Here is a 17,551-nt window from a genome sequence, read left to right as displayed (position 1 = left end):
TCTCATGAGTTGGAATAAGTTCAAAAATATTAATGAAGTGATCTCATTAATTAAAAAATTTAGACAATACTTTATGAACTAATAATTCATGAGCTGGTAAATAAATATACATTTGTGTCACTCAAAATATGTCACTTATTTCTATAACAGTTTACATCGGTGGAAAATAAGCACCAAGGTTGCTTAGGAAAAGCTATCAATTGTTTACTAGATGACTACATTCTAAAAAACAAAGTCTTCAGGAAAAGCACTTTAACTAGATTCAAGGACAGAAAGTTTATCTCAACCTATAACTGTTACAACAAATAAACAAAAAAAAAAACCAATTTCATGAGTGCCTGGCACTAAGTTGAATGATATATTATGATCTTCAAACACAAAACCAATCCTTTATTTAATTAATTCCTGTGTTAAGTGAGAACCATATGCTCTACTGTTTAACCCCAGGGTCAAACTGAACAGTGCAGCCACAAGGTTACCAGTCTAATCTAGTATACCCAATAGCTTATAATGTTATGGTCAAATCTTACCAGGACTAACCCTAATTCATACACAGACCACATTAGGTAAAACAACAGGATAAAGACATTTTCAAGTACAGAGCTTACTGTTCAGAAGTTAAAATTCATTTAAAGTCAATTTAGTTTTTTCATTCCTCACAGACTGATAAAATAAGTACCAGTAACAAGCAATCTTGGGTATTTTGACCAACATGTTTAAGTGGTTCAAAACTTACTCTAGATTTTATCTCTATTCACAGCTAAGTGTTACACACACACATATGAACCGTGTACAGGACTAGAATCCCATCCAGAGTTGGTTTTGTGGGTTACCAGAAAGATACTTGTGTAGATCAGCAGTGGTTGAAGGTATATACTGTATAATAGGTATGTTTGACTAGCTAGAAATAGCAGCCAATTTTCCCACAATCACAGTCGTCTTCAGAAGCGCTGGGTATACGGGACAATGTAGTCATGATGTAAAAAACAACAGTATAGTTACAATTAGGTCACCTTTGGTCTTAGGCCTGCTTAATTAGGGGTAACCCAGGGCTAAACACAACAACAAACAATGAAAAATGTTGCTGGGTTTCTGGAATCACTCAGGAACGGAACAAGATCAATTGATTTTTAGATGCGAAATAAATTCATAAAAAAAGAAGAGAAAATTAAAATAGATTAAAAAAGTGGGAAGGAAATTGACAATTTAAAAAAAAGATAACTAACCAGGGCTGTTGCTGCTTAAATTTGCTGATCCATTGAAAACTTGTGTTTCAACATGATTTGGCTGTAAGTTGGAAAAATGAAGGAAATAACCTCCTAGTTTAGAGTAAACAAATGATGTCATTGCAACTTTGGATTCCACATGACCAGTGAATACTATTGCATGTCTCTATTTCAAGTACTAAGTGGTTACAGTTAAAACTTTTGGTCTTAGGAAGTAACAGCTTCAATAAAATTGTGAGAAGATATGTATAAATCATTGTTTTCATTCGAATTCAAAATGGGAATGTAACTTGAGATGTAGAAGTTTTAATAAAAGTGGGGAAAAGAGAAATTTAATCTGTAGCAAAAATAAAAGCACTGACTGAGTAGGTTCTCTTACAAACAAAACCAATAACACAGAGTTTTGTTTTCAGGATATGAACAAATCATTTCTTCACCAAATGAATGTTTGACTGCAATGACACCTCCCCATATTACTTCTCTACAGAATACACAAGTGAAGTAATTATTCCCTACATAGACATGTACACTCAAAAGAACCAAGAACTACATAGTATTTTTGAAGAAACAAAGAAAGGAACCGAAGAATACCTCTGAAGTTTTTCATTATCTATCCATCAATAAATCTAAAATGCTAAATTCCTTATCTTCACATAATCTCTTATTTACATGTAATTTTGTTCAGTAACTATCATATTATGAGGGAAAACAAAAAGATATCTAATTATATACAATTTAATGCCCATTTATGAATGTTTCTAGAAATATATAAGATATTTCAATTCCCAATTCTTCAATAGCAGATATTGTTTAATTTTCGCTAATAACAGTCTAAAAATCATATCTCAATGATTTCTGTTTCAGCTGAGAATAACAATTATCAGTAAAACTTTGGTTTTTATATTACATGAAAAGTTTAGGAACATAAGAGAAAGTAAACTTAATGTAAGCAGCATTTTTAGTAAATTTTTTAAGTTCTTGTTATAAAAAATTTGTTTGTTATTTATTAATATTTACCAAAATATATGATGCATAAGAAATAAATCCTAAACAAAACTCCTCTAATATCGGCTGCATGCAGACACCACCAAATTTTGTTATAAACACATTTTCAGTAGCATGCAATTAGATACAAAAGGTTTGTGTTTAGACAGAGCTGAAACTTTATTACAATCACTCAAGTGTTAGAAAAAAGTGTTCACAAATATCCACACCTTTTACAATAAAATTAGCATTATAAATGGATTTAAAATGCCTACAACCAGGAATCTAGACAAGTCTGCAGACTTAACTCACAGAAAATATGTACCCACAGTACTTTCCAAGTGAAAGCAGTCACAATTTAAAATTTCAGCAAACTGGGTCCAGAAGTTTGTATTAACAGAATTGAATCTGTCAAAGATTTTAAATGAAAGTCTAGGTTATTTTGTATATATATCGATAAAAACTATCACTAGAATTACATTCTAGTTTATTACTAGGAAGGATAGAGTTAGAATTTAATACTTTTTCTCCAACAACATTTACACTAGCAAATATTAAATGGTATTTCTAGCTGGAGAATCTGGAAACTTGACTACATTATAAACTGTGAAAACGTAAGATGGGGGCTTGCTTCTGATAGAATTCAATTCTACAGGAATTTATCAGTGAATAATTACAAACAATTGTAACTTGGAATGAGTAACAAACTTTGACAGTACTTTTATTATCATCCACTCAACTGTTACTATTCAATAAACTAGCTTCATGTTCTATTTGTCCTCTATTATTCTCTTCGCACTGTCTCTCTCACATATATATATATATATATATATATAATCATAAATATATAGGGATTGACAGTAACCTGCTTCTCCAACATACTGAGAATTCAGAAATAGCAGTCAAAGAACTACTGATTTCAAAACTACAAATTATTACTCCAGATTGATAGCGTGATTTCGCTATCAATCTGGAGTAATAATTTGTAGTTTTGAAATCAGTAGTTCTTTGACTGCTATTTCTGAATTCTCAGTATGTTGGAGAAGCAGGTTACTGTCAATCCCTATATATTTATGATTATAAATTATTATTTACCGAAAAAGGTTTTTTCATACTGAGCTACCCGGCAGAAATTGTTAATTATTAATTTTATTACTAATTGATGATTCCCTGCCCTGCATATCTATATATATATATATATATATAATATATACACTCTGAAGTATATATATATACATATATACTCTGTGGTTGGTATTAGGAAGGGCATCCAACTGTAAAAACCCTGCCAAAACAGACACAGTAGCCTAGGGTAGTTTTCTACCTGGCCAGCTCCTGTCAACCATCCTACCCTTGCATGCAAAGAAGGCAGATGTTAAACGATGATGATGCTGACATAGATATATATATATATATATGCCTGCATGCACACACACACTTAGCTAGTCTCATATACAGTAATTCATAATAAGATATCCTTGAAAGATAGGTCATACATACACATCTATAAGTCAAACTATATTGTAATGTATTATCATATATGAAGGTAGTAATTTATTATACAGATAGAATTCAGTGTTATAAGGGAAGGAGAAATGGCAGTGTTTATGCCAGTTTCAAAGGTAGGCAAATTGAATATATCTTACCTCTATAGCATTATATGAAAGAAGTAATAAACAATGTATACAATTAAAATCGTTTGGTTACCTGCATTTTAGGTTGGTTAGCATCCATGTTGACTCCAGGATTTTTCTGAATTGATTTACTAGAGTTCTGGCCAGTTACAGGGATGTTACTAACGTGTAAAGCTGCGGCAATGCTCTGCAGAATATTTTCAGTGGTCAAGTCAGGCCCAACACCTACAAAGAGAGCTAGAACATTTCAAATATGTCAATTCTTGTTAACTTGAAAGAATGTTTGTTTTATCATCATTAAAAGCAGACAGGTAGCTGCATATAGCTTTGGAATAGAGAACTGAAACCCCCAATATGCATGTACATACACACTCACAGAGGAAATTATGGGAATAATGAAGAAAATCGCAAAATAGAAAGAAATTTCTAGAGCATATTGCCAATGAATGCCCAAGACAAACAAAAGGTAAAAACAGATTGATTATGCCATTGACAACATTTATGACCAGAAAAACTGGATGACTGGAAAGATAAATGAAAATTATACAATATCACCAATATCACATAAACAGCAAAAAACAATGAAAAGATACACTATACATTATACAACGTAAAAAGTAAAAGATCTAAGTGAAGCAAAGACTAATTTGAAGGTAGAACAAACACTAAGGCTCTAACAAATATGACTAATTGAACATTTGTAATAACAAAAGTTATCATCATCATTTAATGGCCATGTTCCATGGACAGTCACACTTATCAAGACATAAATGAAAGAATTATAAGACAAATTATAGAAAGATAAAAATAGAAAATAATCACAAAGGTATTCTGGGTACATAACAAATAACTAGAAGCCCATCTCATCAGTAATAGGAACGAGTGAAGTCCACAAGTTCTTAAATCAGATCATGAATTCAATCTTACCATGTGTTAAATAACAAAGAATGCAGAAGTATTTGACAGAGAAACCTTTAACAATATTTTCAATTAATCACTTAACAACATGAGAATAGTTTACTGAAGAGAAAAGTAACTTAATAGCTAAGGGTCAGATTCTCAAATATCTTTCAAACCACAGATGTACAATTTATATTTCAGCTGCTTAAAAAAATATCACAAAAAAATCTGAATAGAAAACTTAATCCATTGCCATGTTTAATACTACAATATGGCACATGGGTGATTTAACCCTTTAGCATTTAAACTGGACATATCTGGCCAAAATAATCTGTTTTCTCACACATACCATCATCTGTTTCTAGGTAGTGTAATATTTTCCAATTGTCAAATATGTTTTCCATGGAAGACTGCAAACAAAGAACATCACTTGTATGGCAGTGAAGCTTACTTACAACCTTCACATGATGTAAAGATAAGGACACACAGACACACACAACAGGCTTCTTCCAGTTTCTGTCTACCAAATCAATTCACAAGATACTTGCCAAATGTGTTGTGTAGTGGGACTGAACCCAAAACCACATGGTTGGGAAGTGAACTTTCCAACCCTTTTGATACTAACCCGGCGGAAAAATTTTTTGGTTCATAAGACCAACCCGGCCATAACCAGCCGAGATTGTTATTTAATGTGAATTTAAGCACAAATCTCGTTAGTACATTTGTGAAAATACGTGATTTCACTTTGTAAATAGTTGAGTTATAGTATCCAACATTGCTTGATGTGATATCTGAACTCAGTGAATTTTGGGAGATTTTTCTCCACATTCTATCAGCATCGATTTTTTTTTTTTAACTTTGAAAATGCATAGTAGTTTCATGCTATCAAGCAGTGATTCCGAATTTAAAGGTTTTTCAAAGGAAAATATGGAGATATCAAGAAAAAGAATGAATGAAGTAAAAAAACACGTGGTGTACAAGAATGAATAGGATATTTCTGTATCCGAAACAGAAAGCAGCGATTCTGAAGAAACTGAAAGTGGCGATAGTGACAGCAAAGACGATTTTACATCAGAATGAAGTAAAAATTTTTTAAATGTTTTTATTAGCAATTTTTCTGAGATGGGGTCTATCCATAGTCTTTCTTAGGAAGCGAAACTGTTAGACTTTTATTTTTTTCAGTATGCTCGTTTGAAGCGATCACTGCGGAAAGAAATTGTTACGCAGAATGTAAACAAACAGTATATGCCAGGAAAGCCCACGAAATGGGGGATCAAATTTTGGAAAATTTGTGAAGCAAATACTGGGTACTGCTGTGGATTTAGTTTTTATACAGGGAAAATAATGTTAGTCAGCATGGCCTAGGGTACGACACAGTCTGGAATTTATCACTTCCATACCATAACCAGGGCCATATAATATTTTTTGACCAATCTTTTTAGTTCGATCAAACTTGCGGTGGATTTAGGTGGATTCCAGTATTTCAGTTTATTTCACCTTTATGGTACACCTGTTCTGTTGTGCATTAAATTCAACTGATAATCTAGTGATGTGCACAATTCTTCTATATCAAAATTTTGTTGCAAACCCAATTGAATATTAGCTGATGATTCATTTTCTATGGTGATGTTTAAACGAAATTTTTATATTTTTACCTTTTGCTCAGTTTACCTGCATTTACCTGTAATTAGAGTCACTTTGAGACAAAAGTTATGCAATAGAATTGATTAAAAACCCTTTCTTTAATTATGTTCCAAATATCACATTAATATGTTGATAAGTAAAAAAGTTACAGTTGTTTAATGAAACTAGTCTAAATTCATGATTATTTTAGAATTTAATTGAAATTCATGAGGGGTGTATCTTGGTCAGAAATATAGTAAAGAAAGGGTTAATCACAGTTATGAATGTGGGTACATGTGTGTGTATGTATAAACAAAACTGAGTGGCCAATGGTATGAATACAGGCAATAAAGACGAATAAAGATTTATCAAATATCATGCAAAGTATAGCTGTGTGGTAAGAAGTTTGCTTTCAAATCACATAGTTCTCAGTTCAGTCTCACTGCATGGCACCTTGGGCTTCTACTATAGTCTTCTACTATAGCCTCAAGCCAACCAAAGCTTTGTGAGTGGATTCAAAAGGAGAAATAATCCCAATAATCAAGAATTTTCCAAAACAGCATGCCATTGTAATTGCCACAAGGCATTTGTTTACATTTCTCTTAAAGGGAAAATAATTTCAAATAAATAAAAAAAGAAAATGCATCTTGTAAGGTATCTAATATACCTGTATTCATCTTTTGCTGTTCACAGCCATGCCATTGGCTACTCTGAAATATTTCTCATAGCAAATATATGCTTAAATTTTGCAAATTATTCCAAACAAAGCTTTCTACTCTTTTTTGTATATGTGCAAGTTTCACATGTGCTGGAGTCACAGTAGAACTACTGGTGTGCTGATAACACCTACTGAGACAGAAACATGTGTCCACTGCTGTCTTCTTGTTTCCAGGTAATCAAACTGTTTTTCTTTAATGACATATCACTTTCAGAGAATTTCTGTTTCTTGGAATTATCTCCCCTTTTCAATCAGAATTGGTGACAAATACCACAAGGTAGTTGCTTACTTACCTCTTGAAAGGAAGATAATTTCAATAAACCAAGGATTTATCTTATCTGATATTTAATATACTTGAATGTGCATTTATTCCTCTTTGTTATTATTATTATCATTATTATTATCCTTATTATTATTATCATTATTATTTTGATTATTATTATCCTTATTATCATTATTATTATTATTATTATTATCCTTATTATTTTGATTATTATTATTATTATTATTATTATTATTATTATCATTATTATTATTATTACTATTATCATTATATACTGAAGTGCTTTCATATCAACCCCAACACCTGAGAAATGCAAGCACAAGACCACCCAGCCTAGTGCGGCAGTACTAACAGAGGTGAAACATCCTACAAACAGAACATGACCACAGGGGCAAAAAGAAAACATGAGCTACACAAGTCCAAAGCCAACTCCTTGCTTTCGTTCCCTGCAGACCACCAGTGCCCAACCTGCAGCAGAACCTTCTAAGCACGCATTGGACTGATTGGCCACAGCCAGACACTTCTCCCATGTTATGTCCTGGTCATCATCAACAACAATAGACAAAAATTGTTTTATATAAATATATATATATCTATATACATGCATACATACATACACACACACACAAACACACTGTTATACATGAACATGTGTACAACGTGAACATAAAGAATGAAAATATCTTTGTATTTACTCCTCATGCGCACACACATCAAAAGTAAAACATTTTCATATGCTGGCTGTTATTAAATATTTGAAAAGACAAAACTAACAAAAGTGGAAATATTGAGTGATATCAGTGAGTCTCTTTGTTGTCTCAATTTGGTGCTTGTAATGTCCAATAACATTTACATTTATTATCTTAGTTAATTCTGAAAACATTCAATTATTGAAAATATCATTATGAGAATAAATAAGTTATTTTATATCTCAATTAATAATGGGTAACATTTGGAGCATTTTATGAAAATTAAATCACATGAAGTGAAATGCAAAAGAGACACAAGAGATAGAGCTGTATTCATCTCTGTTTTTAAACATGCTATCTCAACAAATGATATATGGCTACGTATAAATAACTATTGAACCCTTTAGTGTTTAAACTGGCTACATCCAGCCCAAATATTCTACCTGTATTATGTTCAAATCAGTCAGATTTGGCCTCTCACACCAATCCTACAATGTCATTCTAAAAATAAACATATCATTGAGATCTCAAAACTATAATACAATGCATGATTAATTGAAAACAATGTGGATAAATAATATTACTTTTGACAGAGTAATGGATTTACAAGAAAGTCAATAACATCAGCAACAATGGTTGCTATTGGAGGACATTAGGAAACAGAAGTAAATCAATGTCTACAAATTTTTGTTGACCATTTTGAATTCTAAAATTTTTGACACTAAAATTTCAGAAGTTCAAAGCAAGAGGTTTACAGGGTTAAAGTAACAAGGCATAGGCAAGGTATAAGAATGATTAAAGAAACAATCTGACAGAAACATTTACCTTGCATGTTAAGAGGAAGTTCCAAAGCAACAAATGGATCATCATTAACATCACGAGGCTGGACACCACGCAATCGTTTTTCCCAAAACAGCTGTAAAGAAAATATTTTACAAATCAGATGAGATAACTTCTGATGAAAGAAATTTAGATTTACAAATGAAATAGGTCACATCAAATTTTATCTTCTCTGTCGTTTTGAGATTGTTCAAGTTTAATGGTTCACAGACCAACCCATTCTGCAAAAGCAACAAAAGGTGTGCATTTACAACTCTAAATTTAGCACAACCATGGGAGGAGTGACACAGAATTAAGACACTCAGAGGTATACTTCATTGATCTCAGGATATTGGATGGTAAACCTAACTAATCAATGCTAACAAAAAAAAAAAAAAAAATGATTATAGGGATAAGAATGATAACATTAAGCTTCACCCACAGGGTGTTTGAGCTAAATTTGACTATTTTTTATGTCTCCTTTTTTCAAGAACAGCTTGATGTATTGGTGAACAGGCAATGGCATAAAGACTAACCTTTTTGATACCAGCCCAAGGTTCTAAAGTGGTCTAAATTATAATCTTCCATCAAAATTATATGCTTTGTTCCAGACCCCAGCTTAAGAATTAGAAAGTTATTTTACTAAATTCTTCATTATTTTAAAAATTTATTAAAACAAAAGCAACATAAGTTAACAGAAATAGAGTAACAAAAGAGTTAGAGTTGTCGTTGAGAAAAAATTAGCTGCTCTGGAGGAATGGAAACCATCTGAACATTGGAAAAGAGTTACTTGTATTATGATGATTTGCAATGAGTAACAAAATGCCAACATCATGATTGCTGCTCGATGCTCTATGGACACCATAATGGCTGTGAGATGTGACGTGGACATCATGAAAACCAAGTTCCCCCAAATTATGACGGCCTTTGGGTGTGTCTCCAGTGAAAGAAACATCATGCCAACCCGCATCTTTCAACAGGACCTTTGGCTCAATTCAGGTGGCTATGTGAAGGTGCTGGAGACTGTGGTCAAACCCTGGTTGGAAAGGTTGCTGCTGGAAGGCCATATGTGTGGCAGCAGGATTCGGCTCCTTGCCGTATCTCAAGAAAGTGGTTGTCAGAGAATTTCTATGACTTCACCAGCTCCAAATTCTGATCTCCTAGTTTTCTTGATTGTAATCCCATGGATTACTATGTATGGAGTACAACTGAGAAGGACAACGATTGTTCTGCCTGCGATACCAAGGCCAAACTGATGGCCAAGATCAAGGATGTGCTTTAAGATCTTCCTGGGGACACAGTGGGGTATGCATGCGCCAGGTTCCATAACCTGCTTGAGGCCATGGTGGAAGCTGAAGACAGCTATTTTGAGTAAACAGTTATCTTCCAGCCATAATCGAGTTGATATCTTTTGATTTTTTAAAAATGTTTTTTATGTTTGGACTAGATATTGTGTTTTCTTTTCCTTTTGTACAAATTCAAATTTAGCCTAAACACCCTGTACAGAATTCAATAAACAACAACAACTATTTCAGTTAGTCTGGATATCACTGGCAATTTACAACCATAATTTAATTCATTAACAGTTGTTACTCATAAGCAACTTGACAAAAAGCCAAATATTCACAAAGGAAAAAGGGAAAAATGAGAGGGTATTTGTCATTTTAACTTTACAAACATCAATGTACATCCCTTATATTAGTGAGAGTGAGTGATCAACAGACAGGTTAAACATGATCCAACACCCAGATTAAAAACAATTTCACTCAAATTGTTATGACAAAGGGTAAAACAAGAAAAAAGTTGAATACAAAACTGTGATCACTGACTTACAAGAAATAACAACTAGGTCACTTTCGAATCCTACATTACCCTCTTACATAAAAGGACATGGGTAATGTAATACAGTTCTATATTTAAGAGACAAGGAATTATGTACATTATTTACATTCAGTTGGTTATGTGAAGGTGCTGGAGACGGACATATGGTGTAGTGGTTAAGAGCGTGGGCTACTAACCCCAAAATTCCAAGTTCGATTCCAGGCAGTAACCTGAATAACAATAATAATAATATTGAAAAATACCTTAGGAATGAGAACCCAGGTTCGAAATTTCCCCAAGACACCTGATGAAGGCTGGAAAGTATATCAGCCAAAACGTGTTAACAACAAACAAGATGAGGACAAATATCCGTTAAATGTAAATAATGCAAATAATGGGTAATGTAGTTCTAAATAAATTACCTGAAATAGATGGTATGGTCACAGCTGGAACACATTTCATCATAGGTCTGCTTAATAAGAGCTGCATGATGTTTAAAATAAATATGGTGGCACTGAGGCAAAGAAAGGGTCCGTTGTTTCTGTCTTATGCCCCTTTATCAGGGAAGGGAAGAAAGATAAAGATTGACCTGGGGCTAAACAGCAATAACTCTAACCCTATCTCATCATCAAGATCAACATCCAGGTAGAGAGAAAAAGTTACATTCTGATGCCAAAACTGAACAGAAAGGTTTACACATTATCTGTAAATTGAAAAATTCACCTGTTTAGGTTGCTCTTGAGGTCCATGTTTGAGATCTGTCTTAGGTCGACTCTCTGGACGTGTTCGAATGACTGTCACTGGTTGTTTAAATATTGAAGCTGTCTGACGGATTGGCAATGCTAAACTGGAGTCATGGCGCATTCCTGTCAAAGAAATAAGATCAAAAGCGATAAAACAAAAGGGTAATAATAATTTCTACTTGCTTCTGTAACTAGTAGCTTAATGTTTGGGACCCAACACCACCAGGATAAATATATTGTATAACCTACAATATACCTGCTTTAAGACATAACAAGATCAAATCTGACACTCGTGTATATCTGTGTTCCGTAAACACAAAGGACACAATATATCACACTAGAAATGTATCCTAAAATCTAATGAACAACAGGCACAAAGTAACAAAAACTGAGTTGAGAGAAGTAGTCTATTTAATACTTAAATGTGTGACACATAGGATATCTAACTCATATAACTAACTATATACACAATACTTAAGGAAATGAAGCATATGCAAAGTTTATAAGAGGTGATACAACGCGAACGACCACCGATGGTGTTATACAACCCACAAAAAATCAGTCAAGGTGTACTGAAGGAACAGAACACAGTAGTGCAAGTTGACCAAACTATTTCCACATTACTGACACTGCTTATAATAGGGATTTATACAAGCCAACAAGGGAGCTTTAATGTGGTCGCTCAACCTGATAGAAGTAGTGTACAAATCTCTCTCAAACTACATCTCACAGTCTTACAAAAGAAAAGATACACTGCATCTGACTTAGGACCAAAGAAGAGTGAAGTAAAAATCAGAGTGCCTAATTGGAGCACAATTAACTCAGTTATTAAGATTTATGTGCCTTGGACACAACGCAGAGAGGGAGAGCCAAACTCCCAGCAGGCCTGTCCAGTAATTCAATGAATAGAACTGTCTATAAACTCACACCACTAATATATATATTATATTAATATATTGTTGTTAAAGATCACTAGTGATACATGACAGTGAATGTTATTAATGTTTGCAAAGGTGATGTTATCAATTTTATGAAATAATGCAAGGTATATTTAATAACCATTTTTAAAAATAAAATTCTCCTCACATTATCTATTTGGAGATTGTGTAATTAGCTTGGAAATTAAGGTCATGGATCAGTAATGGATCTCTAACTACTATACATTAATAAATATACACTTATATTAAATATCCTCTATTTTGTTCATGAAACCACTTGTAAAGTATTATCATTATACATACATACATACGAGATATATAAATGTATGTGTATATATATATATATATATATATATACATATATATATATATATACACATAAATTTATATATATATATCCACTTCATACAACTTATACTCAGTCACAGTTTATTCTAACATCCTACCAATCCTGGTAAAATTAATTTTTATGCAAAAAAGGAGAGTAAAATTGAAAAATAGTCATACTTATCATAGCTGAAGGGACACCCGAAATAGAAATCCTCTACTGGCAAAGACAGAAACAACAGAGTCTGTCCACCATTTCCCAGTACAGAGCAAGTATTAAGCAAGTTATAATCTGAAGTAAAGAATTACAAACCTCGAGCAAAGTCAAACGACGAACCTTTAGACCGCTTGCTTTTCCGCAGAGCACTGTGGATGATTCGTCCGGTTCGGAAGTCAAACGCACTGAGATCAATGACATCTCCTAGATGTCGAGCGAGCTGGGGCTTGCTGCGTATTTTCTTGCCATCAGGGCTTGAAATGTAAAAAGAAAATATATTCATGCAATAGGACTGTTGGGTTAACTAATAGCATCCAAAATAAGGTAGCAAAACAAATTCTGCGTACATGATGGTCTTTGGTCCCACACCAAAAACTATACAGTTAAAAGATATTTTAAGTAGACTCACACAAGAAGTTTTATTTCTAGAAACCCCTGTCATTGTTGATATTATCATTATCATTTACAATAATACCTGAGAAGATACATCAAGCTAAGTGAAATCATAGTCGTGGCCTGTGCCAGTGACACATGATAGGCACCTGTGCTGGTGACATGCAAAAGCCACACAGCACATTTTATGGAGTGGTTGGTGTTGGGAAGGGCATCCAGCCATAGAAACCAAGCCATAATGGACTATAGAGCCTAGTGCAGCTCTCTGTCTTACCAGCTCCAGTCAAACCATCTAACCCATATCAGCATGGAAAATGAACGCTAAATGACGATGTTGATAGTTTAAGCTTATAGAAGCTATATCAAATATACACAAGTATGATTCCAAGGGAGAGGAAGTTCCTCATGAGACGATGGATGATGGTTGCAAATCGCCTCAACCAACATCCCAAAAATAGAATACATTGACGGCGATTGAAAAAAGCCTGCAACAATCCTATGCGAAGGAGAGAGCAAAACACATCAAGTCCAATCCAAAAGCCTTTGTTCATTATGCCAAAGAAACAGCCTTAGTACACTGCAAAATAGCACCCTTCTTCCAAAAGGATGGCTCCATCACAGACAGTCCAACTAGGATCAGTGAGGTACTGAATGACCAGTTCAAAAGTGTCTTTACCACCCCGTTGGAACACAGACAAGTGAACGAACCAGTGGATTTCTTTGCCACCTCACCTATAACCAGCGAGGCAGTTACAATGGAATATATCAACATTAGCGAAGAAGATATACTACTAGCCATTGATAAGGTGGATGCAAACTCAGCTCCTGATGGTTTCCCAGCAATCCTCCTCTCAAATTGTGTAAGTGTGCCCTGGAGAAAACCACTACAGATTCTCTTCCAGAGCTTTCTTACAAATGGCACGCTGCCAAGCAAACTGAAGGAAGGAATAATATGCTCAATCCATAAAAGGGGAAGCAGAGCAGATGCCAAAAACTATAGGCCTATCTATCTAACTTCATACATCAACAAAATCATAGAGGGAAACTAATCACATTCCTTGAGGTAAACATCTTGCTGAGTGATACCCAGCATGGTTTTTGATCAGGTAGGAGCTGCCTGACCCAGCTCCTACAGCACTATGACTGGGTATTGCTAGCATAGGTTGGACGATTTGACTGGGGACTGATGGTTACACCAGACACCAATCTGGGTACTGAAGCAGTTACTCGACAACTCAAATGTGGATGCAATATACCTTGACTTTGCAAAAGCTTTTGATAAAGTTGATCATGGTATGATATACCACAAACTGCGCGACCTTGGCATAGCTGGAAAACTTGGAGAGTGGTTGGCCAATCGAGCCACCTCAAAGAAAACACAAATAGTGAATGGTGTTCCACAGGGCACTGTCTTGGGACCACCGCTTTTCATAGTGGCCCTCTCAGATATGCCCTCAGCTGCCCGGATAGCCAACCTTGCTAGCTATGTAGACAATACGAAAAGTCTTGCAGAAAATACAAAACCCTAGCATTGTCGCATGCCTACAACAGGAGTGGGATGCAATTTACAGATTGACTGAGGACAATAATATGCAGTTTAATGCTGGAAAACTCCAAGCCCTATGCTACCAACACCCAAAACTGAACAAAAGGCTTACAGGGTACACTGGCCTAGGGGTGATTACAATCCCAGAAGCTAAATCAGTGCATGACCTGGGTATAGACAGGATTCATGATACCTCTTTCCAAGTGCACATTACCAAATTGGTGATAAAGTGCAGACAGCTGGCTGGATGGATCTTGAGAACCTTCAGAATCAGAGAGAAGGAAACAATGATGGTCCTCTAGAAGACATTCATACTCAGCTACCTTCACTACTCTGAGCTGAAACTACAAAAAAAAATATATATATAAATATATATATATATAAATATAATTATATACATATCATGGTATATTTATTACATATATATATATATATATATATATATATATATATATATATATATATATATATATATATATATTATATAAATATCATAGGTGCAGGAGTGGCTGCGTGGTAAGTAGCATGCATACCAACCACATGGTTCCTGGTTCATTCTCACTGCTTCGCACCTTAGGCAAGTGACTTTTACTATAGCCTTGGGCCGACCAATGCCTTGTGAGTTGGTTTGGTAGACAGAAACTGGAAGAAGCCTGTCGTATATACATATATACACACATATATATTTATGTGTGTGTGTGTGTGTGTTTGCATGTGTGTGTGTGTCTGTCCAACCAACATCGCTTGACAACTGATGCTGGTGTGTTTACGTACCCATAACTTAGCGATTCAGCAAAACTGACCAATAGAATAAGTACTAGGCTTACAAAGAATAAGTTCTAGGGTTGATCTGTTCGACTAAAGGTGGTGCTCCAGCATGACTGCAGTCAAATGACTGAAACAAGTAAAAAGAGAGAATACATATATTACAAATATATATTATTATATATATATTATATATGTATATATTATATATATTATATATATATGTAATATAGGCGCAGGAGTGGCTGTGTGGTAAGTAGCTTATTTACCAACATAGTTTCACGTACAATCCCACTGCGTGGCACCTTGGTCAACTATCTTCTACTATAGCCTCGGGCTGACCAGAGCCTTGTGAATGGATTTGGTATACGGAAACTGAAAGAAGTGCATCGTATATGTGTGTGTGTTGTTGTCCCCCCTCCCAACATCGCATGACAATTGATACCGGTGTGCTTACATCTCTGTAAGTTAGTGGGTCAGCAAACGACATCAATAGAATAAGTACTACAATTCAAGAGAATAAGTTCTGAGGTCGATTTGTACAACTAATGGCGGTATCGCAGCATGGTCACATCAAAAGACTAAAATGAATACAGAATAAAAGAATATATACATACATAATATATATATATATATATATATATATATAAGTTAAAAAAAAACACAAAAAACAATAACAAAAAAGTGAGGACGTGATACGGATAGTGTTATTGGACGCTCAGGAAAGGAAAGAGAGAGAGTATGACGTTTTGGGCGGAGCCCTTCGTCGGAAAGACGGAAAGTTCAAAGAATGGAAAAACGGAGGAAGAGAAAAATGGCACTGATGCCCACGAGGTTACATAAAATATATATATATACACATAATATATAATTTATATATATATAATATATACGATAGATAAATATAATATATAGTTTATTTATATTGGGAGTGGGTGTCTTAATGTCAACCAGAGAAGTTGAATTGTTGAGAATCTTTTTAACTTGGGCCTTATATGTATTGTTCGAATTTCTTTGAAATTGGAAATATGTGTATGTTCACTGTGTTTGTAAAAGAGAGCAAAGCTACAGGAAACCAAAAGACGAATGATCACAATAAGCAATCAGCTACCCTACCCTACCCTAGTCGTTACTTCTCCCCAATGTAGGATTCCTCACCATACAGGTGACAGACACAGCAGTTAAGATGCATTACAGGTCTATAGCAATTCGAAGGGCATGACCCAACTCAAACATTAAAAACTGTGTGACGTGAGGGCTAAGGGGAAATGAAAGTGTCACCTCTGGAGTTTGCAAATGACCACTATACCGATAGGTAACTGGACAGAATAAGTTTACAATCTATGAATGTCTTTCAATAACCAGTCACTCATCTGGGAAGGCCTTGAAATCAATGTTACCATCGAGGGACTATGTGTGACCCAGTGATAACGAGGTCTGCAACCAAATAACTTTACTGACCACTTTGCAACTCAATCCTCATGAGAAGTGGAAATTTTGAGAATACTTCTTGATGTGTGTCAATTACCCATAGTTGAAATTTCATCAATATCAAAAATTTATGAATTTTCATGGGGGTTCTGCCCCCTTTAAGCCATCTCAAATACAAACCAAACATACTGCATTATACCTGCCCTGATGCATTGAATCTAAGTTCCAAATATCATAAGGATCCATTCAATAAATTTGGTCCATGAAATTGTATGAAACACACAGCATTACCCTTCTCCCTAGGCTTGGATTTTGTGTTCCAAATTTCATTACGGTCGGTGCAGTAGTTTTCAAATATATAAGTAACACACAAACACACATAAAGACATTGACATTTATATAATAGATATGAATATGCACATATATGTACATGTATGTGTGTGCATGTATTATATATATATATATATATATATATATATATATATACACACACA

General features: G+C 34.4%; 1 protein-coding gene across 5 annotated transcripts in view; it reads right to left on the bottom strand.

Moving 5' to 3' along the window:
- The window catches only part of LOC106883948 (methyl-CpG-binding domain protein 2), a 32,018-nt gene that overhangs the window by 4,706 nt on the left and 9,761 nt on the right, over window positions 1-17,551 (bottom strand). The window contains exons 2-6 of one of the 5 annotated variants that reach the window (XR_016244407.1): window positions 13,019-13,176; window positions 11,421-11,563; window positions 8,883-8,973; window positions 3,918-4,081; window positions 1,227-1,287 (exon numbers count right to left, since the gene is read on the bottom strand). Coding sequence is in view for 4 of the 5 variants with exons in the window: in XM_014935106.3 (XP_014790592.1) it covers window positions 3,918-4,081; window positions 8,883-8,973; window positions 11,421-11,563; window positions 13,019-13,176 (556 nt within the window). In the remaining variant the exon portion in view is untranslated. The remainder of the gene's footprint in view (window positions 1-1,226; window positions 1,288-3,917; window positions 4,082-8,882; window positions 8,974-11,420; window positions 11,564-13,018; window positions 13,177-17,551) is intronic. The other 4 variants (XM_014935126.3, XM_014935106.3, XM_014935113.3 and 1 more) reach the window with 4 other exon arrangements.

Source organism: Octopus bimaculoides, chromosome 15 (assembly GCF_046866305.1).
Source record: "Octopus bimaculoides isolate indiv1 chromosome 15, ASM4686630v1, whole genome shotgun sequence".
Taxonomy (NCBI): domain Eukaryota; kingdom Metazoa; phylum Mollusca; class Cephalopoda; order Octopoda; family Octopodidae; genus Octopus; species Octopus bimaculoides.
This window is presented reverse-complemented; position numbering and strand designations above follow the sequence as displayed.